The sequence below is a fragment of the Parasteatoda tepidariorum genome, chromosome 3 (genome assembly GCF_043381705.1).
Source record: "Parasteatoda tepidariorum isolate YZ-2023 chromosome 3, CAS_Ptep_4.0, whole genome shotgun sequence".
NCBI classification, from domain to species: domain Eukaryota; kingdom Metazoa; phylum Arthropoda; class Arachnida; order Araneae; family Theridiidae; genus Parasteatoda; species Parasteatoda tepidariorum.
In genome coordinates, this window is record NC_092206.1 from 78105699 (window position 1) to 78131182 (window position 25484).

The following is a 25484-nucleotide window of genomic DNA, read 5'->3' on the forward strand; positions in this document are numbered from 1 at the left end:
AAAAAAAAAAAATTTGCGAATAACACATGTTGTATCTTCAAATAAATTTCCTTTTTTAATATTTTTGAGGTACAAGCATACAGCTATAAATAAATTTAATACTTTTAAATAAAGGAAAGTTACGTATTTAAATTAAGAGTTAATTAAGAGAGACAGGACAAAGAAATCCTTTCTTACAGGAAAGTGGTATCTTTTTGGAGGGGACACAACAGGGCGCATTTAATTATATCAGGGCAGGATAAAAGGAGTAAAGGGCAATAGGGCGGATATTTTATATCAAAAGGGCATACGGGGCGGGCCGCCCCGTAAACCCCGCTTAGAATGAACCCTGCTCATATATAAAATATATGTAATCAAATACTTTTACTAGCTATTAAAGTTAAAATTTTTCTAGACATATTTTTTTGTAAAAAAATATTATACTTCTAGTCACTGAAAACTTCATTTTCGTGGACTTAGTATTTTAATTAAATTCCCTGATTTTTTTTCAGGCTGATAAAAGTCACGTTTTTTTTATTTATTATTTGTCCAGATTCTCTTATTCTGTCACAACCCTTATTAAAAGTATGGTATTTTACAAAGAACAAAAATGAATAAAGTTAGATTATAATTTACCAAATGCATTTTTTAAGCTAAAACCAAAACAAAATAGAAAGAGGGGGAAAAAAAGTTTATTCTTGGTTTTCAAAAAAAAAATCTTAGCTACGCCACATATTAATAACACAACAATGATAAAAAGCAATTAAAATTTTGAAAAGAGCTCTTAGGAGAGGAAAATATTAATCATTTTCACATTACATGTGGATTAGAAATTGATTAAAAAACATATTTTTGCAACTAAATTTTTTCAAGTTATAATTCAGAGATAGCAGAGAAATAAATTATTTTTTCTTAAGAAATATCAAGCTTGGAGATCCATATTTAAAAAAAAATCCTTCACTGATAATTCACTTTTCAGGGAAATAAACCACACAAAAAATTTATAATACACATTTGATAATATTCATAGCATAGGAGCAAAAAGGTAAATATCTGTACTTAAGGACACAGTATTAAAATGTAATAATTTTCTATTAAGAGAAATGACACTTACTCTTTCAGACTATCATAGTCCGAGAACTCATTTGTGGAATTTCCATTTCTGCAATAATAAAAAGTGCATATGTAACGATTATAAAATACATGATAAAGAAAAAGAGTGGAACTAAAACCTTGAAAATAAAACAATAATTTATGAAACAAAAATAAAAGTATAAAATAAAGACTATCTAATTCCTTAAAAAAGATTAATACAGAACACTTAAATTAAATTAAATAAATACGTGTTGAAATTTTGTCTTTTTCTTTAGAAATGCTTGTAAAAATAAATGTTTAAAAAAAATCTTCTTAGGAGTTTAATATTTGAACAAATTTAAATGAACTTGGACAAAAAAGAGAAGAGATGCCAAGTTTTACATGTTTCTTAAAAAAATCATAACTTAATTCCTTCATTAACCATCACATAAAATATTAAATAAGGTTAATTATGTTCACTAACACTAACAGCACTTTAATACTGTTATCTAGCTTATCACTAGCTTCTTTTTACAACTGGCTTTTATTTTAAAATGAAATGTTGTTTTTTAGCTTTTTAATATTTTAAATATTACTATTCAAAATTAACATACACATATTGAAATTACTTTACTAATGATTATTCAAAATAATATAAGTAAAATATACTAGAATATTAATTTACTTTATCTTAAGGGCATTTAAATACACAAATAGATAAAATGTTTTTTTTTTATGATTTTATTTAGGGGTGCACAACTTGCTGTTTGTTGATGCATATCCTGCGTGAGTTTCTGAACACAATAAAAAAAAATAAAAAAACATTTTTGAAAAATAATAAAAAAATTTTAAAATTTTGAATTACACACTTGTGCCAATTTTTTAATGTGCTCAGTTCGCACAGATTCTAGTGAAAATCCACTTTGTTTCTAGAACGTTTTTTCCGGCCACATTAATTGCTTTGGAATTCCGTGTGATTTTCCAAAAAACCTGATATCTTTAATATGATATTGCTAAACGCCAATTTCCAGTTTGAGTAATCGCATTTTGATTCGCTTTATTTTTGCCGATTTCATCATAATTTTAATTAAATCTTATTTTCATTCTATGAGCCTTGCAGTTTTTTTTTTCTTTTGTTAGAATTTATTTTAAAATGAACTTTTGTATGACATATGATAAAATAAAAAAAATTCTTTTTTCCCAGGTTCTTTTATTTATCATTACTAATATTTTTAATCAAAATTATCATATTTACTGCCATTATGTCAAATAGGCATTCATATCTTCGTTATTCTACCTGCTGTGCAAGTAGCCCTATAGTCAAAAAGGTTGTGCACCTCTAATTGTAATTACTGCAACATATTTGTTTCAAAATCAAAAAAAATTTTCGGAAATTATTGTTTCTATACTAAATCAATTTGTTCCAATTTATCCCAACTGTGCAGTGGTTGATGCAGAATAATTACACTTTAAAACTGTAATAAATCTCCCTTAAATTAGGTGCTTTCAAAGTTGGAATATTAGTCAGGGGTCTGTCCAGACATTTTGTGAAGGGTACATTTTTGTAAAATTGTGAAAAAATTACTCGTAATTTGTGAATATAAAATAAATGTTAAGTCACATTCTTTCAACCAGGGTCCGCTTTCGTGAATTTATGCAAAAAAGGTCCGCTATTGCAAAAAAAAAAAATTTCAAGGAGTTTTTAAATTATAAAGACATACAAGATTATGCTCAACACTGTAAAATTATAATTAAAAAAATTAANAGCAGAAGTTATCCCGGGTGATCAAAGTGATGAGGAAGAAGCAGCTGACTGTTCTCTAAACAGGACTCAAATTTCACCCGAGAATGCCATATTGCTAATTAACACTTTGCAAGATTTTCTTGCAACATTACCAAATGTAACTGATGTACATTTGAATTCATTAGATGGACTGAAATCTATGTGCATGGAAATGGCAATTGCTTTCAAAAATAAGCAAACAAAACTAACTGATTATTTTTCTAAATAATTTCTGTTTTGATTCATAAAATTGTAAGTAAATTTTTCTTGTGTGCTGTTTCATAATTCTAAGTAAAATTTTCATTTGGAGCCTATAAAAGAAGTTTAATTTATCATTAGTTTTAAACATATACTTTCAAATTTCAAACCTGTCTATAATGATAACCTGCCTATAACAATATTTTATTTAGGTCCCTACAGTATCGTTATAGACAGGTTTTACTGTATATGAATTTGACAAAAGAGTGCGATTTTTAAACTTGTAAACCATGTGATTATAAATTTAAGAGAATATGAATCCCGAAATGAGGCTTTTACATCACGTGAATATGAAACTCTATATTGAATTTTAAAAAATGCGAAAATACAAATCATGAGGCGTAATTTTTAGATCATGTAAATACAAATCACGATGTGTAATTTTTAAATAGCACGAATATGAATTCCACTGTCTAATTCTTAAAGCACGTATAAATAGGAAAATTGATGTTTGATATTACAACCGCAAAACCGAAGCACGACATTGGATTTTAAGCTCGCGTGAATATGAATCGCTACATAGGGTTTTAAAAACGCGTAAATACAAATCGCGATATTGGATTTTTAAATCTCGTAAATAAGAATCGCAATGTACGACATTTAAATCGCCTGATTCAGAATCGCAATGTTCAACTTTCAAATCAGGTAAATACGAAAATCAATGTTTGAGGGAGGAATGAGGACTTCAATACTTTCGCTTCGCGGAAAATTTAATTCCTCATAAAATATTTTAACTAGTGCAAAAAAATTTTCAGCGGAAATTAGCGGGAAAATGGAAAAATCTGAAGGAGAAAAAAAAACGGATAAAATATGATATTGCTAAATGCCAATTTCCCGCTTGAGTAATCGCATTTTGATTTGCTTTATTTTTGCCGATTTCATCATAATTCTAATTAAATCCTATTTTTATTCTACGAGCCTTGCAGTTTTTTTTTGTTAGAATTTATTTTAAAATGAACTTTTGTATGACATGATAAGATAAAAAAAAATTCTTTTTTTCCAGGTTCTTTTATTTACCATTACTAATATTTTTAATCAAAATTATCATATTTACTGCCATTATGTCAAATAGGCATGCATATCTTCATTATTCTACCTGCTGTGCAAGTGGCCCTATAGTCAAAAAGGTTGTGCACCTCAAATTGTAATTACTGCAACATATTTGTTTTAATTATTAATTGTTTCTAAACTAAATCAACTTGGTCTAATTTATCCTAACTGTGCAGTGGTTGATGCAGAATAATTATACTTTAAAACTGTAATAAATCTTCCTTAAATTAGGTGCTTTCAATAAAACTGTGGATGATTTGCTCAAAAAAACTACATTTTGCTTAAAAAGTTGGAATATTAGTCAGGGGTCTGTCCAGACATTTTGTGAAGGGTCCATTTTTGTAAAATTGTGAAAAAATTACTCATAATTTGTGAATATAAAATAAATGTTAAGTCACATTCTTTCAACCAGGGTCCGCTTTTGTGAATTTGTGCAAATAGGGTCCGCTATTGCAAAAAAAAAAAAAAAAAATTTAATTTATAAAGGCATATAAGATTATGCTCAACACTGTAAAATTATAATTAAAAAAATTAAATTTTAAAAAATAAATAGCAATTGCAGCTACTAAATTAGCAATGCAACATATAAATATTTGGTATTTAGCCTATACTGCTGAACACAGAATATTCATTTCGGACGAATAAAGGAAGAAGCGTCTAGCGAAGACAAAATTTAGTTCGTTTACAGCTGTCTTTCTCCTCCCCCCCTCCACTCCTGGGAAGGGTTTATTCCACTAACAAAACAATAATGAAGATCAAATTTGTGAAGGGTCTGATTAAAAGAAAAATCATTTTGTGAAGGGTCCGCTTTTAATGAAAAGATATTTTGTGAAGGGTCCGTTAACGGACCCAAATTTCTCCTAAACAGACCCCTGTTAATAATTATAGTTTATTTTATATTATTCATATACTTATGCTGCATGAAATAAATTAATTTATAATAGCAATTTAAGTAGTCTAAAATGGTAGTTCTTAAAATTACCAAGGTTAAAGCTGTTGCTTTAAACTGTTTCGAAAATGCAAAGTTCCAAACTGCTCCAAATTGTTTCTAACATACAATTACATCAATGTAATAATTACAAATAACTAATTAATTGTATATCCTTTTTATATTATTACAGTTTTCAAGAAATATAAGTTTAAATAAAAGCCAGTTTATTTTAATTTTAGCCAGACTTTTTAAAAATTAAAAAAACAACAAACTTTTTTTGAACTGGTTGAAATTTGCTGAACCTTGTTGAGTAACATACGTATTTTCTATACAACTTATTGTAAGAAAACAAAGAGCTTTTCTTTTTTGCTTGTTAGTACCGTCAAAAATGAAAAATGTCTTATTTTAGAACTTAGAAATGGACTATGAGTTGCCATTTGTATGAATTAATTAAAACAACTATAGAAATCATCATAATACTAATATAAAACTAATAATATTTGTATTATAAATTTTTGTGTGTTTACAGAATTTTTAATGCAAAAGAGCTACACTATGTTATACTAACTTTAAAACATATGCACTGAATTCCTAAGCAAGCATAAAACTTTACACTTTAACATGTGCAAACTAAGCTTTCTAAATTATCTAAGTCAATATCTAAAAACTTTAATACTTGGTGCATTTTTATGACTTCAATTTTAAAATAATAAATACATAATTAATACGAAAAATTTAAAATTTTATTACAACTTGTCTTAAAATAATTTGAAGTCATCATGCTTATCAGCGGTCTCGAAGGAAGTGAGGCAAAACAAAATTCAGACAAAGACAGTAACATTTACATAACATAAATATTTATTGACTAATACAGGTCAGTTTTACCACTATTTATAGATGACTTCACTAAAGTCTACCAACAGGCAAAATATTTGCCTTTATAGAAATAATGAAAAAGGTAGCAAAAATACATTTTTTTATACTTTCTCAAATATTTTATACTCTAAATTTCTATTTAATGAAACTCTATTATACCTACAAAAAAATTAATTTAAAATTTAAAAATGACTTTTTGATTACTATTTTACATAATTGTTTCGATTTCATATTTAAAATATCTTTTAGAGAAATTTATATCATGTTAAAATATATCTTTGATAAAATTTTTCCCAAAAATACACATCATGTATTTTAAATGAAATTATCGTTTGNGAGTTGCCATTTGTATGAATTAATTAAAACAACTATAGAAATCATCATAATACTAATATAAAACTAATAATATTTGTATTATAAATTTTTGCGTGTTTACGGAATTTTTAATGCAAAAGAGCTACCCTATGTTATACTAACTTTAAAACATACGCACTAAATTCCTAAGCAAGCATAAAACTTAACACTTAAACATGTGCAAATTAAGCTTTCAAATTTATTTAAGTCAATATCTAAAAACTTTAATACTTGGTGCATTTTTATTACTTCAATTTTAAAATAATAAATACATAATTAATAAGAAAAATTTATAATTTTATTACAACCTGTCTTAATGCATTAACATCATGCTTATTAGCGATCTCTAAGGAAGTGAGGCAAAACAAAATTCTGACAAAGACAGAAACATTTACATAACATAAATATTTATTGACTAACACAGGTCACTTCACTAAAGTCCACCAACAGGCAAAATATTTGCCTTTATAGAAATAATGAAAAAGGTAGCAAAAATACATTTTTTTATACTTTCTCAAATATTTTATACTCTAAATTTCTATTTAATGAAACTCTATTATACCTACAAAAAAATTGACTTTTTGATTACTATTTTACATAATTGTTTCGATTTCATATTTAAAATATCTTTTAGAGAAATGTATATCATGTTAAAATATATCTTTGATAAAAATTTTCCCAAAAATACACATCGTGTATTTTAAATGAAATTATCGTTTGATTGACAACAAAAAATTTTAAAAGATTATCCTGAAAGCATTAATGTACAAATCTTGGATTAATATTCTATGTATTAGCATTAAATTGGCAAGTTAGAAAAAACTACTATTGTATTAAGGAGAACTTAAAATCTAAAAATGATAAATCTAGAATGATCTGTTAATTACATCAAAATTCAAATACTCACGCTTCTGTTAGGTCAGTTGAGTTTTCTGGGCCTAACTCAGATCCTGACACCCATCCACTATCATTTCTAAAAAGAGGAAAAAATTGTCAAAATTGATTGGACTCAAATGGTGCAAAAGCTGCTATCAACTATACTCCATCAAACTGAAATGACACAACTAGCTAAAGGTTATTATATCAAAATGTAATTTGCGAAAATAAGAGTATTGTTCTTTTTTTAAAAAATAAACAAATGAATCCTAATCAATTCCTTGTGTGATATTGTGTATTTGCATAAAACAGGTACATATTATTTACACTAGTCTTTTTGTTAGAAGACTTCAAAAGTCAACAGCTGATCTTACAAAGCTGACACAGGCACTTTAAATTTATAATAGTGGTAGCAAATCTACAGTGAAGTAATATAAAGTTTTAAACATCTCTTTCATTAGGAGTTCTGAATACGAAGACAATGTCTGAAAAGTAACACCTGTAATATACCTAGCCACTTTAACATTGAGTCCCAAGAATTTTCTCCATATTGATTAGCTTAGTGTTTAAATAAGAAAAAAGAAAGCACATAGTTTCATGTTATACTTCGGTTGAAAACTAGAAAAAAAGCACATTTATTGTGGTGTGTCCATTTTTATAAATATGCATTTTTAGCTATGTTCTTATTTGTAAACATATATTTTAACTGTGTTTGTTTTCCTAAACATGAATTTAAACTGTATCCATTTCCATAAACAAACTTTTTGAGCTGTATCATGATGCACTTATTAATTAGTTACATGACTGACAGATAATTTTTTTATTTATTGGTCACAAACTAACAGACCATCAATCATTTTCAATACTTAATTTATGCACAGAACATACATTTTTGTAAGCTGCAGCTATAGTTAAATTATCAACATACTTGCTATTTTCAAAGCTGTCTGAATGATTGTCCATTTTCCCTTTCTTTTTTGGCGAAGTCGAATCAGAATGCATAAGACGACGTTTTTTAGTTAGCCTTTTAAAAGGTTTATTTTTATCACCATTTAACCTTTTAGGAACTCTCTCTTTTGTCTTTTCTAATGTCTAAATTAAGAGAAAAAAGGACAGATTAAATTTAAAAAATCTACAATAAAAAACATGTCAAAATTGGAAATAGTAATTGACTACAATTAAAAGTAAAACATTCATTAAGAAGAAAATAGTAAAATGCAAATAAAATAAAAAATATTATATGTGTACAGTAGACTGGTCCAAAAAAAAAAACTTTTTTTTAAAATTTGCGGGTCTTAACCCTAAATACTTGTACACATGACTAAAGAAGCCCCCATGCAAAATTTCAGCTGATTTCAAGTACATTTAGATGTAGCTCAAAGGCTTTGAAGTTTTTACTTTGAAACCTTAAAAAAGTAATTTCCATATTATCACTATTTATTATTTTTTTACTTATTTTCATAAACAATGGTCATATATTATGATGTTGTTGTTGTTAATTTACGTCGCACTAGAGCTGCACAATTTGCTATTGGCGACAGTCTGGGAAAGTGGTCACCCACCCGCACACTGATCGTAGCCAGTGATGCTTGACTTCGGTGATCTGCTGGGAATCATGTCTTAAGGATCAGTCCACTGCGGGACCATATATTATGATAAATATAATAATTATAAATATAATTATTATATAGTTAACATTTTGCTTCTTGTTTTGGCAACACCAAATTACTTTATTTGGGTTTGGCAACACCACATTGTTTGTTTACATCTGTGACCTGGTGAGATTTTATTGAAACAATGTCAACAAACAAAATTAGATTTAGAAAAGACTCTGAAATTTGGTTACTTGGTTTTCCCATAAGTGAAATAAAAGGATGTAAACTACCTTCCATTAATGCAGTACTAAGAAACTTCTTCTTTCACCATGAGACAAAAACAATACATGAAAGTGCAAGTCACACTGTTGATAGTGTGTTGACCTTCTGGAATAAGGCTAGAATTCCTACAACCGAAAAGCAGAATGCAGTAAGAAAGTTAGAAAAATTAGTTGAGCGGTACCAAAAATTGAAAAAGAACAGAAATCGGCGTACGAATACTCAAGAAGACAATGAACAGAAGTTTATCAAAGAATGCAAGATGTTGTGGGATATCGCTCATGTCGGTGCTTTACAGATGATAAAAATTGAAGAGGATAAGAAGTTTTTGCTTAAACAGCGAGAAGGATTTGAAGGCTGTATGTTGTCAGTCGACAGAAAACTTGAGAAGAAAGAGAAACGCTCATCTAAAAGGAGGCGATATGAGACACTACCATCTAATAGTGTGGACATGAATAAAAACAAAACTGTATGTTATCCTTCATCAAGTGCTGAAATTAAAGAAGACTGTGGTTCAACTAGCTCATCCTCAGAAAGTGATACTGATGATGATGCTTTTCAATATCCTAGTACTTCAGAAAAGACAGCAAAGGGGAAAAAAAGCAAGCTTCTTTCACCTAATTTGATGTCTGCATTGGATCGAACAAAAACCTCAGATCGCAGTGCTACATTTTTAATTGCAGCAACAGCCCAAACAGTTGGAATAAATGTAAGTGAAAGTACTGTTTCACGAAGTACACTTCGCAGACACAGAACAAAATTTCGAGCCCAGTTAGCGAAGGATTTGAAGCATAACTTCAAACCTGATGGTCCGCTTGTCGTCCACTGGGATGGGAAACTCATGGCTAGTATTTCTGGAGAAATGGAGGAAGTTGACCGCCTTCCTATTCTTGTCACAGGAAATGATGTGGAGAAATTACTTGGTGTGCCAAAACTGCCAGTTGGTACAGGCAAGGCAATTGCAAAAGCAGTATTTGATACACTTAATGATGAGAAATCATAGATAAAATTCAAGGCATGTGCTTTGACACTACATCTTGTAACACTGGTATTCACACAGGAGCATGTACATTATTGGAACAGAAGATTGGAAAACAGCTCCTCAGTTTGGCTTGCAGGCATCATATTTATGAAATCATTATTGGTGATGTGTTTTCTGCAGTATTTGGACATTCTAGTGCACCTTGTGTTTTCATGTTTAAGAGATTCCAAAGTCACTGGAATTTTATAGACAAATCTTCTTTCAAATGTCCAGAAGAAACAATAGTACCTTCAGAAAATTGGAAAGTATTAAAAGAAGAAGCTATTAAATTTGCCAAACATAATCTTACGTTTGAAACAAAATCATTGGCAAGAAATGACTACAGAGAGTTTTTAGAACTGACTTTGATTTATCTTGGACAGGTGCCTCCACGTGGAGTACATTTTGCAGCACCAGGAGCATTCCATCATGCACGGTGGATGGCCAAAGTTATTTACTGTTTAAAAATATACATGTTTCGTGAACAGTTCAAGCTCACACCAAAAGAAGCTAAAGGGTTGAAACGATTTAATGATTTTAGCACACACTTGTACATGAAAGCCTGGTTTCGCTGCTCTAACGCAGCTGATGCACCTTTCATAGACTTAGAATTTTTGAAACATTTAAATTTGGTGAAAAATGAATGCAAAGAAATCTCAAAAGCTGCAAGCAATGGGTTGAAGAGGCATCTGTGGTACTTAAACGGTGACTTAGTCATGCTCAGCCTATTCAGCTGTCATGTAAGCACAGAAGATAAGGTTTTAATGGTTGATAAGTTGTTTAAAATAGATAAACATATAGAAGATGTAACCAATGCTTCTAAACGATTAAAGGAAAAAGAAATCGGAAATGTTAATGAAAAATCATTGCATGATTTTGTTAATGAAAAATCTTGGATGATATTTAAGTCATTGAATATACAAGGCGATTTCTTACATTCGTCCCCATCGGAATGGAAGAAATTTTATTCTTACCATGATGGTGAAAAGAAAGTGAAATGTTTAAAGACAGTAAATGATTGCGCAGAAAGTGGCGCAGCGCTCATTACAGACTACAATGAACTGATAACTAAATATGAAGAACAAAAACAATTCTTACTTCATGTTGTGGAATCTCACAGAAAGAAATTTAAGGATACTAAAAAAACCACACTTGTTCAAAATGTATGATTTTTTTATTAGGATTTTCTTCATATATGCTTACTAATAGATATTGTGTTGGCTCGCTACCTTGTATTTTATGATATAAATAAGAAATATGTACATATGAGTGTACAATTCATGGTTTTTGATGGGAAAATACAAATAAAGGTATAGTGTCAATGTTTTTTTTTTTGTCATTTATTTATATGAAATGCAAAATCCCAAACTTCAAAGTCCTTGAGCTACCTCTAAATGTACTTCAAATGAGTTGAAATTTTGCATGGGGGCTTCTTTTGTCACATGTACAAGTATTCAGGGTTAAGACCTGCACATTTTTAAAAAAAGTTTTTTTTGGACCAGTCTAGTGTACAGTGTCAATAATTAAATGACTACTAAGTAATTGGTTACAGTTTAAAAAGAAAAGTAGCCTGGTTTGAAGTGAAGTGAATCCGCCAGGATATTATCTATGCACCCCTAGGTTCAGAATCTCTGCTAAGGTAGCATTTTTAGCAAATTGCGAAGAAAAAAAAACTGTTTTGTTACGTTAAAAATCAGCAACGTATTTTCGTTTAGTGACTATAACATACCAAATTCTATTTGAAAAAATAAACAATCTTTTGCACCAGCAAACTAGTTGGAGTACAGCAATCATAAAAGATGGTATTAATGATAAAACTTTAGTTTTTTTACTTTTACTTAAGTATAATTATTGATTCACTTTTAAAAAATTTATTAGCTGTTGACAAATATCAAGTTTAAAATTTAGTGTGTAAACAAAATTTTAAAAATTTACAGATGAAAACGCATTTAGAATTAAAATGGTACACAAACTAGCATTTTTAAGTCTAAATGCCTCTTTCGAAAACTTTTTTTTAAGCTTCATCTGCTAAAGAAATTTTAAACTAAATTTAAAACCTGATAAAACTATACTCATTTAAAATTGAACATTGAATTTGTTTATTTTATGTTTTTACGAGCAGCATATTTTAAGAAACTGTACCTTGGAGCATACTATTCTTAAGAAAAAATATTATCAAACTTATTTAATATAAATAAAAGAAAATTTTTATTCAGGTTAAATCTACAAAAATTCATTAGTATAACACGAAACACGAGTTATATAACTATATTAGTAACTTTTAAAAGAATTTAAATTTACCATCCCAAATGAAATTAACTAGAGTTAAAACAATATTTGGCTGAAATTATTAAAGCAAATAACACAAAATTATTAGCTTTATAAGTTACCAACTTTTTGTAAATGCAGCCAATTCGTCATTCCATCGAAACATTCTGGCTTGACTACAGTTTCGGAATCTTTTTTTTGCGATTTACGTTTCTTCCTTTTCCTTCTGGACTTTTCAGATATTGATACTGGTTCCATTAAAAATAACTAACGTTTATTCATGATCCGACGAAATTCGTCCATGAAACACATGAAAAAATATGTAAACAATAAAATTTTGAAATTCCAAATACAGTTACAGTAAGACATAGTCTAAACGCTTCTAAAGGGCCATTCTCACTGCATGTGAAAAATTCAGGGCCATTTAACGGCTGTTTTTACTGAATATGTAGAACCCTAACGAACCATTCACACTGCATTTAATTTTACGCAAAAGAGTTTAGAAACTAAAGGACCATTCTCAACGAAAACGTTTGCCCATCTCCGATCGCTGTTGAGGAAATTTGAAAACCTGATTGGTGAAATATAATTTCTGTCGAAAAACTTATCAATTATTTTTTTCCCTCACGGTGATCGGGGTTGTGGCAACTGGGATCGAGAAGAATGCTCTTTAATTGCAAACAGAACCAATCACTCGCATATGTAAATCGCAACGCAAATACAGAAATCAGCATAGTCGTCCATTTCAATGCATCCTTTTCTGGCATCTCTAGAATCAAAAAAGCATTTCAAGTACAATTTTAGTACAATTATTCAAGTACAATTTTCTCTCATTGCATTCACAATCGCAACAAAATACGCTAGAAGACTGGTTCATGTTTTAAACCTTCTCCCTTCTCTCTTCTTCTCTACTCAGATGTATGGAAATATACTACGATATTTTCTCCTCCATAATATTTTTCGCAAGTAGGTGTCAAAAATATTTTCCAAAAAATTCCACGAAATTTATTTCAAAAACTATGTTCATTGCATTGTTCAGTTTCATATAGTTTTCCAACTAAAAAATTTTGATCTGTTTAGAAACCGCCACCGAAACTAACGTAACCTTCCTGCATGACTGTTCGCATGCTACTGATGAAAACATATGAAGTATTGTTAGACTTGGAGAGTTCTGCTCTGTGCCACCTATAGCCCATTTCGATGGCTAATGCAATTTAAATAGATGTTCTTATGGGATCGAAATAGCCTGGCTTTTACGGTGTTGGGCCTTATTCGAAATGTCATGAATTCGATCTGCACCCGCTGATGATTTTCCACCCATAAAATGGTGACAGGTGCAAGCTAAATCTGTCATGGTCATCAAAGTCCTCCACGTTTTCATAACAAATCAATACCTTTGAGAATACTGGATCGGTGATTGATCGTGCGCGGGTTCAAGTCAAAATTACGATCTGTGAATAGATGGATGGTGTATGAAAGTGTTCTCCCTGTTAAACTGGATGTGACGCGTATTTGTTGTCTCCAGATCATATCCAAGGATGTTTCTCACAATATCCAATAGCCCATTGTGCAGCTCCAGCTTGAAGTAAATAAAAGTATAACTTTAAAAGAAAAGCTAAAAGTATTACAGCGTGTGCTAACACAAACTCCAAAGAGAATCATGCGTGACTCGTATGCAGTGAGAATGGGCCTTATCACTCTTATGCCACATAACAACGTATCCCTTATGTTGATGTAGTTGTCTTATTTACAGTGCACTAGAGCTACACAATGGCATTTGGCTAGGGTCAGAAAAACAACCCTCAGAATGAGTCGAAAACATGCCATAACAATTTCGATCCTCTGCAGAGGGAATGGCAGCCTGTTTTGGTAGCCCAACGACGTGTGGTTGAAGTTGAACACTTTACGGCAGAATGGTTTAATTAGAACTGATTCACTTGTAATCAGATCAAAGTGATCACTGACCGTAGTCAGTAATTATTGACTTCGGTGATAAACACACTGCTCTCCCTACATTCCGATTCCAGAAATATATTAGAAAGCATTCTCTCTGAATGTGGTGGCCCCACCTCTATTCGTGGTAAAGAGGACAAGGGTAACTGAACGGGGAATTTTTAGCGGTAAAATATATTTTTCCAATCAAGGTATAAGATTACCTATCGAGCGATCGGAGGTGCTACAGCAGCATTCCGTTAAAATTCTTAAGGTGGTCCTAAAGCCCTATACCTGTAATGTTAAAAATCGCCGAACAGTTACACTGATTAAATAGCGTACTAAGGGTCTCGAAATTTTTCACGACCTTCAAGAATCTTGTTAACCATTACCTAAGATGTTTATTTTTGGAAAATTAGGCTTTGAAATTTTTTTAAAAGCATAGAAATAATTTGTAACATTTGATATAGTAGTTCTTTTTCTAGAAATCAGATGGCGCTATAATGCTACAAAAAGTGCGTGTTTACTGTTTGCGAGAGCAGTTTGCAAAAGAAAGCATAAAATACATATTTATATTCTCATTAATTGTAGATTCTTTTTGTTTTAGGTATTAATNCCTGAATTAAATGATGCTGTTAAGCCAAATTCAAGTATTAGGTGATTATAATTTTTGCATTTTTCAAGCTTCTCATGTTTCAAAATGTATTTTTAATGTGAACATAATGTTTTGATTTTTGTAGTATTGATGCTCGTGCTACTTTACTTAGAATATTTTCTTATTCTGAAGCAGTTCAGTCAAAGCCTAAGAGGTTTAAATTAGCACTCTTTACATTAGAATTTTGCAATACTTTTTATATTTTTTTATTATTTGTTTGATATTAATTTTAGTAAGTGAATGCAAATTCGGTGATACAAATATAAACCTGATTAGAGGAATATATTTACCCGCTAAAAACACCCCAATCAAGTGCTCGCTCGCATGTCCGAATTCGCATTCACGAGTTGATGCTTTGCAATGGAAATGGCACTAAACTGCTCTATGGGATCACATACGTAAATTGGAAGCAGTGAGAATTGCAATAGTGGAACTTTTTTTACGTTCGCCTTGTGGCTTAAATAGACAACACCCATCACACCTTACTTGCACAAGGACTCTCAATAGGTGACAGAAGACGTCTTTCGACGCTATAAGCCTGAAAAATGGCTTGTCAATTGTACTCCATTCCTAAATATAAGAACTCCATCTCGCGAGCAGAGACGAAAAATAAACGTAAAGAGTCAATTGTCACGTGCCTAGATTCCGACCTCGCTTGGAGTTGTCTTCACTTCTTCACAAAACAATCAGGGATGCGAGGATAAAAAAAAATCAAGTTTTCCTTTCTCTTATGATGTCCTTTGCCAAATGTTAGACGTCATGTAAATGAGTAGTGAGGATATTCCAAAGAGATGTCATCATAATTTTGACACTTAGCAGAGGGGATGGCTTCCCCGCTTAGGTCCAAATCCTGCACCCAAAGTCGAATATTTTACGGTGGGACAGTTTAACGAGGATCGATACTGAATGGGACTCTAACCCATGATCCGTCTACCACGGAAAATATTATATGTCAGCGGTGTGGTCGAAGTGCGAAATTCTAATCGATCATCCTTCCCTGGGATTCGAATCCGGTACAACTCATTGGGAGGAGAGCGCTCCATCATCTGAACCGCCTTGGCTTTTCTAGTATTAATTTTATATTACAACCGTCGTTGAACAGCCGACCCAATATTTCGTGTTTACGATTACTAATGTTCAACTCCGTAGCCTTGTAATTTTGAACCCAATCCAGAAGACAGGGGAACTTCTGGATCAAATATTGAGAGATATTTGCCTTCGTGGAGGATTTTTTGATGGAACTAACCCACATTTGCGTCGTTCCATGGAGAGAGAAAAAACACGAAAACCTCCCATGGTTAGTCTGATGGCAAGGGGACTCTAACCCATGATCCGTCTACCACTGAGGATATTTTACGTCATCTCTGTGGTCAGTGCAAAACGGATGCGGAATTCGTATCTACTAGTCATCGTTGGGATTCGAACCTCCGTTAGGATTTAACCTCATTGGAAAAAGAACGCTTTCTCCACTGAACCGTTACGACTATCTAGTATTAATATCATTATTATATCCGTCGTTGAACAACCGACCCAATTTTTGGATTTACGACTGCTGATGTTCAACTCCGTAGCCTTGTAATTTTGAACCAATCTAGAAGACAAGGAAACTCCTGAATCAGTACCTCCAGAGGTATGATTTGTTATGGAAACATGGAGGACTTTGTGACTCGAAAGATTCAACGTGCATCAGTCACCATTTACTACACGGGGAGTCTTCGGCCGGCGGGGATCGAACCAACGACCTCTTGGACATGAGCCAAACGTCTTACCAACCAGGCTATCCTGGCCCCTTCTAGTATTAATAAGAGATATCTGTCTCTTCTAAACCAGAGAATTGTATCAGAAAAAAAAGGTATCAAGGTCGCCAAACTTTGCTTTAATAAAGTCGCCGAAAACGTTAAACCTTTTTTTTCACAAGAAGATTTTTAAAACTTTATTTGTTTTTTATTTTTTTATTTTTCCATTTATTTTTTGGTAAAAGTAAGGTGCATTAAATTTTTATTAAACTCTAAAAATTGAATTTTTTTTTGCTTTATTAAAAAAAAAGGAAAAAAATGCATGTCTGATAAGCTTATAAAATAATGTATCATAAAGAATTAAATTCCATCATCTAATATATTTAACGAGGAAGAACTTAAATAACATCAGACTCGCCTAGAGAGTATTTTGTAATTTATGTCTGTACGTAACCTAAATGCTGCACGTATTAGTTTCACTCACAATGTCACTCTATCCCGCCTCAAAAGCAAATTCAATTCGACAAGTTACTCATGAATTTCATTATCGTCTGTGTCGGGTCCTGACTCTCTGATTAAAATGACATGAGTTGAACAAGCCACAATTCTTATAAATATTGATCAATAATTCAACGTCGATAAAAATAAAACAAGTGATTCCTTTAAAAAGTTTTTCTTTTTCTTTTTTTTTTTTTTTTTGGATAAGATAATAAATTGATTTATACTGTATTTAATTTTCGTCCAAAAGATAAAAAAGGAAATTATGAATCATTTATTCTCTTTCTCTCTCTTTGCTCCTAAAACAATGTTTTAAAACCTATCGGATTCCCCCTCCCCCATCCTTTGACATTTAAATGTCAAATGTCATAATTTTCCTCGAGCTTACTTTACATGATCCCTTCTTCGAGAAATCTTTTTAAGTTTCTTACATTTATTTTAAAAACTCATAATTTTATGAACAAAAATATGTTAGTGCTTCTTTTTTTTTTTTTTTTTTTTTTTTTTTTTTTTTTTTTTTTTTTTTTNTTTTTTTTTTTTTTTTTTGACAATTAGAACAGAAATTAACATTTATAAATGTTCATTCTTTTAAAGTTATTTATTTCTGCACGTAAATAAATATAAATTTGCTTCTTTTGTTCTTGGTTTGTGTTTAATCAGACAAGAACTGAGTGCGGTTATGCTGCACTAAACTTGCGGAAAATTCTTTCCCTGTGATCTTAAATTTTTAAGAATAATTTAATTGTATCACCTACCACTGAGAGGTTATTTATTAGAGCTGCAAGCTACTTAAAATAGTTTCCCCCTTTCTTTTTTTTTCTTCTCAGGAGTAAAAACAATAAAAAAAAAAGTGTTTTTCCATCATTTTTTTTAAACATTCGTTTTTTTATTTATACTATTATCTCCTTATTTCTCTTCATATTAAAAAAAAATCTTTAACACCACTGCTGTTTAGGATGTTCAACGTTTCGTTACATTTTGATTGTTGCTCAAAAATTCTAAAACTTAGAAACTTAAAATTACGAAGGGTTTAAAAGAACGTAAAACGATCACAATGAATAGAAAAATTTTAAATTTTATAATTAGTTCAAGAACTGTTAAATTTGAAGTAAAAATATCATGCAGGCTACACTGCTGCCCGTTTAAAAGCGAAATTCGATGAAGATGAGATTTGACATGCCATTTTCATTTATAAACATAGCATAAACACATTTTTCTTTTACTTTTCAAATTTCTAGTTTGTTCGACATTCTAGTATCAAAATTAATAGTATCTAGTTAATAGTATCAAAATTTTAAATTTTTTAGTTCACTTATTTCTTGTTAAATAAGGCCGATTTATTAAATAATAAGTGCGCATGAAAATCATATGAATGCTAATTCCCTTGTCAGCGACATTAGCTCATCACTACCTCCCCATAGTGCGTGGGAATGCATTTTACCCTCCCTGATTTGCCCTTTCAACCAGAGTGATTTTTCTTGTTTTGTTTTTTCATGCTTATTTGAATTCTCTCTCGGCTACTGAAGTTTCTTCTCTTTTTTTTTTTTTTTAAAGTGTAATTTCTTATTTTTATTTTTCATTTTCCATTGGCAACTTTACATTTTTTATTTCTATTACTTCTATTTCCTCTCATTCACATCTGTCGAATCTTAAAAATGAGCACCTATTTTTGGGCGCTGAAAACATGTCGACTGTTATTTGTCATCTGTATTTTTTTTAAGCGAATCAATTTTTTAAAAATCAAAACATGCCTATTTATCTATTGTTGTATAAAAAATCATTTTGAGGAAAGTTGCTATCATTGGGCCACCTGGATTGTATTGTTATAGGCAACATGAGCTTTTTGCTGACTTTTTGTATTCTTTATAAAGTTTAAAAAGTGTCATATTGAAAAAGAATCTATTCACATTCAAATGAATTTGCTGAACAAGAAAGTACGAATTTTGTATTTTTCTGTATATTCCTTGTGTAAGTAAATTTTGGATATAAGTGAGATGTTAATAGTGTTTAATCATTATAGGTAATATTTAAAGCTGCGTTTAATCAGTGTTATTTAGCCACATTAATTATGATCGTTTACTTTGTCATAAAACATTTGCGAACATATTATACACCGCTAGTTGCGTTTATCATAAGTTTCAGTATCCTCAGTTTCAGTGAGTAATTTGGTCACCATAAATATTATACGGGCAATCATTTTGTAAACTATATAGTGTCCAAAAAGAAAAAAAATTGTAGCTAGTGATAGGTTCTTCACGCTATTACGACTCAATCTTAATGGTATAAAGAGATGACTTTAAATATGCCAATTGATAAACGCAGACGATATTTCATAAGTTACGAAATTTGGCACAAAAACATAATTCCTCTGAATAAACAAACATTTCATTCTATTTTCGACATACTTTTTTCGTGTTTCGCTTTATTTCGAGAACTTTTTAAGCTAATTAAAAAAAATTTGCGCTAAATGATAAAATTCGTTTTTTAAAAGATTATCCCATGGAGAAATAATTTTTAATATTTGTTTATTATTTTTACTCAATAACAGGTGAAAAAAGTTTGAATTGTAAGGTGCAATATTTTTAAGCGTTTTACTGATTTGTATAAATGAGATGCATTAAATAAAATAGCTACCTGGCTTTTACATATAATCTTCCTAGCCCAAGAGCGAATCTTATTTATTTTAATTGTTTCCATATTTACTTAATATTCTCTTATAATAACATGGGCTCAGTAAGAAAGGTAATAATTAAACTAACATGAACAGCTAGTATAATCGAATAAAAAAATTTAAATTAGATAACTAGTTCGAGAATATTTCTTTTAAACTTGCACCAAGGAAAAAAGTCATGCTGGCAGCTTTCCATTCCTTACAAATGGTACTACTAAGATGCAATTTTAAGTGTTAAAAACACATTATTATTTATAAATTTAACATAAGTTTTTTTTAAAAATTCTAATTTGTTCAGAAGTTATGCAGTTTTAAGTGTTTTTTACAACGATTTTTTATTTTATTTTAAACAATGACCTAATATCAATTGTTGTAGGGCAGGGATGGCGAACCAATGGCACGCGTGCCATTTATGGCACGCGACACAATATTTTGGGCACACCACCGATCACAATTGTTATTGCACTATGAATTGCTATTACACAAATGTTATTTACACTATGAAGCTTATGTAACAATTAAATTAAAATTCACAAAAAACAAACAAAATAATAAAAAATTAACAATTAATGCTGAAAAAACAATTAATAACCATGACAAACAAGCTAACAATAAATAACTAGCAAAAAATCAACAGTCCGTTTAAACTAATATCTTACAGCCTAATATAAGTTATTTGTCATTTAGTTTGCAACAACAGAAGTCACACTGATGTTACTTTAAGTTGAATTACGCGTATAACTGAGACATTGCAAAATATATTTTATTTTCAAAGTAAATAAAGAGTTTTGAGTTGATATTATTAAGTATTATTATTTTCCCAATAATCATGAAGTCAAAATTATTTGACGGCACGTCTGTGATTTCATTAAACAATTTTTTAGAAAAAATGGCACGTTGGTGTAAAAAGGTTCGCCACCCCTGTTGTAGGGTATTTTTTCATTTTTCTCGAATTTCTTATTTTATGAATTCGCACTTGAGTTTTTGTCAATAGTAATAGAGATTACTTGTTATTAAATATAAATCATAACATTCAGGTTAAAATTTTAAAAATGTAAAAAAAAGCACCCTAATTTCAGAAGGTTAAAAGCCGTTATCCATTGGAATGCTATATGATATAAAGTTTCGTTAACGAGTAAAATTACTTGTCATTTTTTCTTTCGTATTACTTATTACTTATACTTATTACTTATACTTATACTTATTACTTATACGTATTACTTATTACTTACTTTCGTATTACTTATTCGTATTACTAATTACTTGTCATTTTGTCTTTTTTTCCCTTTAGTTCTTAAAAGTAAAAAAAATGAAAACAGTTAAAGTGTGAAAAATAAAGGAATAAATAGATTTAATTAAAACAAGAAAATTATAATATTAAAAGAAATTATTTAGGATATTGTTTCGAAATTCATTATTTAAGGTTTATAAATTATACCTGTAATCATAATTTATAATTGTTAAAAATGTCAATAAAATTCCGTAATGCTTTTATGTTTTAATTTGTAGTTTCCTCTGTATTACTCGGAAAGCTTTATCTTTAATTAAAATATCACTTATAAATAACATTTTGTATTTGTTAAAAATGGAAATTACATAAAATTTTTTTTTCTTTTTAATTTTTATAGTTTTGCAATTTTTTATGAAAATATTTTAGCATTAATTTTAAAAAAGTATATAAATAATTAATTAATTCTTTTTTTTTATTATTTCTCTATATTTCTCCAAATTTCATCGTAAATAATTTGTTTTAGATTTCAGAGTAAGGAAAAGGAATCTAATTTTTTCTAAACACTTTTTAAATAGAAACTAATATGATTCAAAAATAAACCTTACATATTTTTTTAAAAAAAAATAATTAAATGAATGCAATTTCCTCCCTAAAAATTAATAACAATTTTTATTGGTTTTTGTGAATCATTTAAATTTAAAAAAAATAAATAAAATAAAATACCTACATCTTTTTTATTTTTATAATGTAGTTTCTTTTTTGTAGAATAACAATACTGTATTTAAAATATATATGTATCCAAAATTTTTATTTTATTTCAATACAGTAGATTCATTCCAGGTAAATAACATTTTTATATCGATTATGCCAGTTAAAAATAGACATTCAAAATTTTTTTCTTCTTAGTATTATTTTTTACATAGAAGATAAAAATGACATTTTAGTTTCTCTTTATCGTCACAAGATAGCGCTGTTAGTCCGTAAACTTCAACAACTGAGGCTTACAGTGCGCCTGCGTGATGAATCATTTGTTTCTCGGAAGAAGAAAAGTTCTTTTTCATTTTCGTCTGCTTCTGTGATTGTTGTTTGTGATATTTCCCCTCTCGCTCTGTGAGATAACGAACAGCTGTGATCGTAAAATATTATACAGAATGGCTGAAGGCGAAACGGAGAATATTGGAGAAGAAGTATGTTCATTTGATTTCTATTCTTCTTGCCAAAATGGTGGTAGAAATAAACATGTTAACAATTCCACGTGTAGTAGTGAACGGGGAGATGTTTGTTCTTTCTTTTTGAAGGGCAACTGTAAATTTGGCGATGAATGCTGGTTCCTACATCCAGCCGCAAACGAGGAAATGAACTTAATTTATAAATCGTTGAGTGATATACATATTACTGAACTAAACCACCAACAAATAGAGAATTGTAATCCGCTAACGACCAATCGTGACGGTCCAATTAGAAATGAATTAGAAAGTTTTTATTCCATACGAAATACTGAGCCGATTTCCTGTGTTCCAGGTACGCCTAATTGGGTGAATGCGCCTGAATTCGTGCCCAAGAAAAATATATCTTATTCTGATGCTTTAAAATCAAATAATGGCGTATTTGAATTAGAACCACAAAAATATGATATGGAATATTGTGAACATTACTATGAAGGTGTTTGTCCAAATTATGACTGCCCCTGCATTCACGGAAATTTTTGCGAAATTTGTGGGACATGGTGTTTGGACCCGTCGAATGAGAGGCAGCGGAATCGTCATATTCAAGAATGTGAAAAAGAATTCGAACAAAACATGGAATTTTCTTTTGCTTTGCAACGTAGCGTGGACAAAACATGTGGTATATGCATGGAAGTTATAATGGAAAAAAAGCCGATTTCTGAACAATATTTCGGGATCCTTGAAAACTGCAATCACGTTTATTGTTTATCCTGCATCAGAAAGTGGCGAAGTGTCGAGACCTACGAAATCGCCGAGGAAGTGGAACGGGAAGTAGACCCTGTTGTTACTCGTTCTTGTCCAGAATGTAGAGTGTCATCTCATTTTATCACACCTAGTCAATATTATGTCGATTCAGAATCCGATAAGAAAAAACTAATTTCAGAGTATAAACTGGCCTTAAGTAAAAGACCTTGTAGGTATTTCAAACAAGGTGAAGGGAAGTGCCCATTTGGTGGTGCGTGTTTCTATCTCCATGCAAAACCTGATGGTACAAAAGTAGTTTTACCATTACCTACTTCTAAAAGACGCCGACAAAACCAAGATGGTGAATTGGATTATGATTACGAGGATGGTTTTCAATTGTGGGATTTTTTAGAAGTGCGTGAAAGCATTGGTTAAACTTATTAACTTGTAGGCCTTAGGTAAAAAAAAAAGTGCAAGTAACTATTTCTATTTATCCTTGTAAAAGTAATTTATCATATTCTGCTAAAAGTTTTTGTTCGGACATACTGATTCCTGCCTGTTGTTGTAAGTGAGATTGCCTTATTTCAATTAGTTTTTACTAGAAAATAGTTTGCCAAACTTAAGTCTTGATTTTACTGAGCAATTATTAAACAAATTTTTACAAAAATCTGTGTTTATTATGAAATTTACATTATAACTGATAAAATTATTTTAAATTTTATACTGTAACTTTTTTTTTAAAAAGAAAATTGGCCTATGTAATAAAATAACTTAGCAACCATATTCAGTCTATTACCTTGTTTCATTTTTATATCCAGTAACTGCAAGGTCTGCATTTCGCCTTATTTGATTTTTTCGGTAACGTAGCATTCATTTATTTTGAATTTATTTTCATGGCATACTTTGATAAATAAAATAACTGCATAGTTTTGTAGGCAATTCTATCACTATTTTGAGCAATAAAAGTTATTAATTATATAAAATTTATAATCAGTAAACATAATCAAAATTATGATGTTTATCAATGTAAAAGAATTAAAATATTTTTGAAAAACTAAGCTGAAATTCGAAATTTTGGAGAAGTCTCGTAATAATTGAAGGTTATGCAATTTGCTTTATTTCTAACTATGGAGGCATTCAAATTGACTCATACGATTTCTTTAAGATTATCTGGAAACTGTCTAGGTATTTTTAAGAAATTTTGTGAAAATTTAGACATAATTTGTGAAAATTAAAAATTATCAACACAAAAATATAGTAAATTAAGAAAATATATTAAAAAATTGCCACAACAAATAATAATTTAGGACTGGTAAATTTCTATACATTGTTCCCATATGTTAAAAAACAATTTTGCTATTGTAAAATTTTGGTCTTAAAATTGTATAAAAATTTAAAAATCATTGTCCAAAGTTAAATTTGAACTTGAATTTTGTAAAAACATGCATTTAACAGTACTAGCACTAAAAGTTATCTTCATTATGAGAACATTTTAGACTGGGTCATGCAGAAAAAAGTTTCACAGAGAAAAAAATAAAGGTCTATTAGAATAAATGTAGAATAATGTTTAAAATAATAGTTCTAATTTCGACTTTCTGTAAACTTTACATAGGGACTGCCTCCTCATTTTATTTTAAAAAGCTCTGCGAAAAAAAAGCTCGCTCTAATATGGCATGAGCGACCGGTTTACGTTTATCACACTGCACCAAACACGTGTTACGTAATCGAAGAAGAGCTCTTTTTCCTCGGAAAAGCTTTTTTTTCATAGCAACGAGGTTTGCATGGTACTAGTACTTTTTCCTCCACTTCAATTAAGGAATGGAGTGGCTGACGCTTTTTTTCTCCCACGGCGTTTCGGGATCCCGGCTTGCTTTCAGTTAGGCATGTGGAAAAAAAGCGCTCTTACTAACCACGTGGAAAGCGCATTCTTCTACATCATAATAGCAATCCACAGGAGTTATTCACTGGGTTTATCGTTTTTACGGGAATACAACAACAAAATTTTAATAGGTGGGGGGAGGAGAATCCTAGAGCTAGCTTTTTAAAAGTATTGTGTGAAACTACCGTTTTTCCTAAGTTGAATTTGTGAAGGTACAGCTAAACAGTGTTAAATTTGACCTGGACGTACCCCTGTATAGATAATCATATTCTTGGGATTTTTTTTTTAAATTCATAAAGTTTTACTTTTTTTTTAAAAAAATTGAATAAATTCTTAAAGTTTATGAAAGACAATAAAAAATGATAAAGATATCGAAGAAAAATATTCTTGTGTTCATTTGTTAGGAATTATTTATAATCTAATCTCATTTATACAAAATGGAAATCGGATCAATAGTTCCTGAGATCACAGTTGTTTTATATGGATTTTTAGAAAAACTGCTTGTTTGCTATCAGTAAAAACAGCTCTGTATTGGTTTCTGTCCCTCTTCGATTCTATCAAATTTCGAAGAAATAATAATAAAAATTAACACGTTATTTTATTTACCGATAGAAAGTGCATCCCCGGT

General features: G+C 30.1%; 2 protein-coding genes across 3 annotated transcripts in view; one reads left to right on the forward strand and one right to left on the reverse strand.

Moving 5' to 3' along the window:
• Positions 1 to 12704, reverse strand: part of LOC107443203 (uncharacterized) — a 35538-nt gene extending 22834 nt beyond the window's left edge. Inside the window, exons 1-4 of one of the 2 annotated variants that reach the window (XM_071178872.1) lie at positions 12471 to 12704; positions 8110 to 8273; positions 7213 to 7278; positions 1094 to 1141 (exon numbers count right to left, since the gene is read on the reverse strand). In XM_071178872.1, the coding sequence (XP_071034973.1) occupies positions 1094 to 1141; positions 7213 to 7278; positions 8110 to 8273; positions 12471 to 12602 (410 nt within the window). In that variant the 5' untranslated portion in view covers positions 12603 to 12704. The remainder of the gene's footprint in view (positions 1 to 1093; positions 1142 to 7212; positions 7279 to 8109; positions 8274 to 12470) is intronic. The other variant, XM_043055400.2, reaches the window with a different exon arrangement.
• A 9378-nt stretch (positions 12705 to 22082) lies between these two features.
• On the forward strand, positions 22083 to 23760 carry LOC107440617 (probable E3 ubiquitin-protein ligase makorin-1). The gene has a single exon (XM_071178874.1). The coding sequence runs from the start codon at positions 22219 to 22221 to the stop codon at positions 23410 to 23412; it is 1194 nt and encodes a 397-aa protein (XP_071034975.1). The 5' UTR covers positions 22083 to 22218; the 3' UTR covers positions 23413 to 23760.
• Positions 23761 to 25484: the final 1724 nt, after the last annotated feature.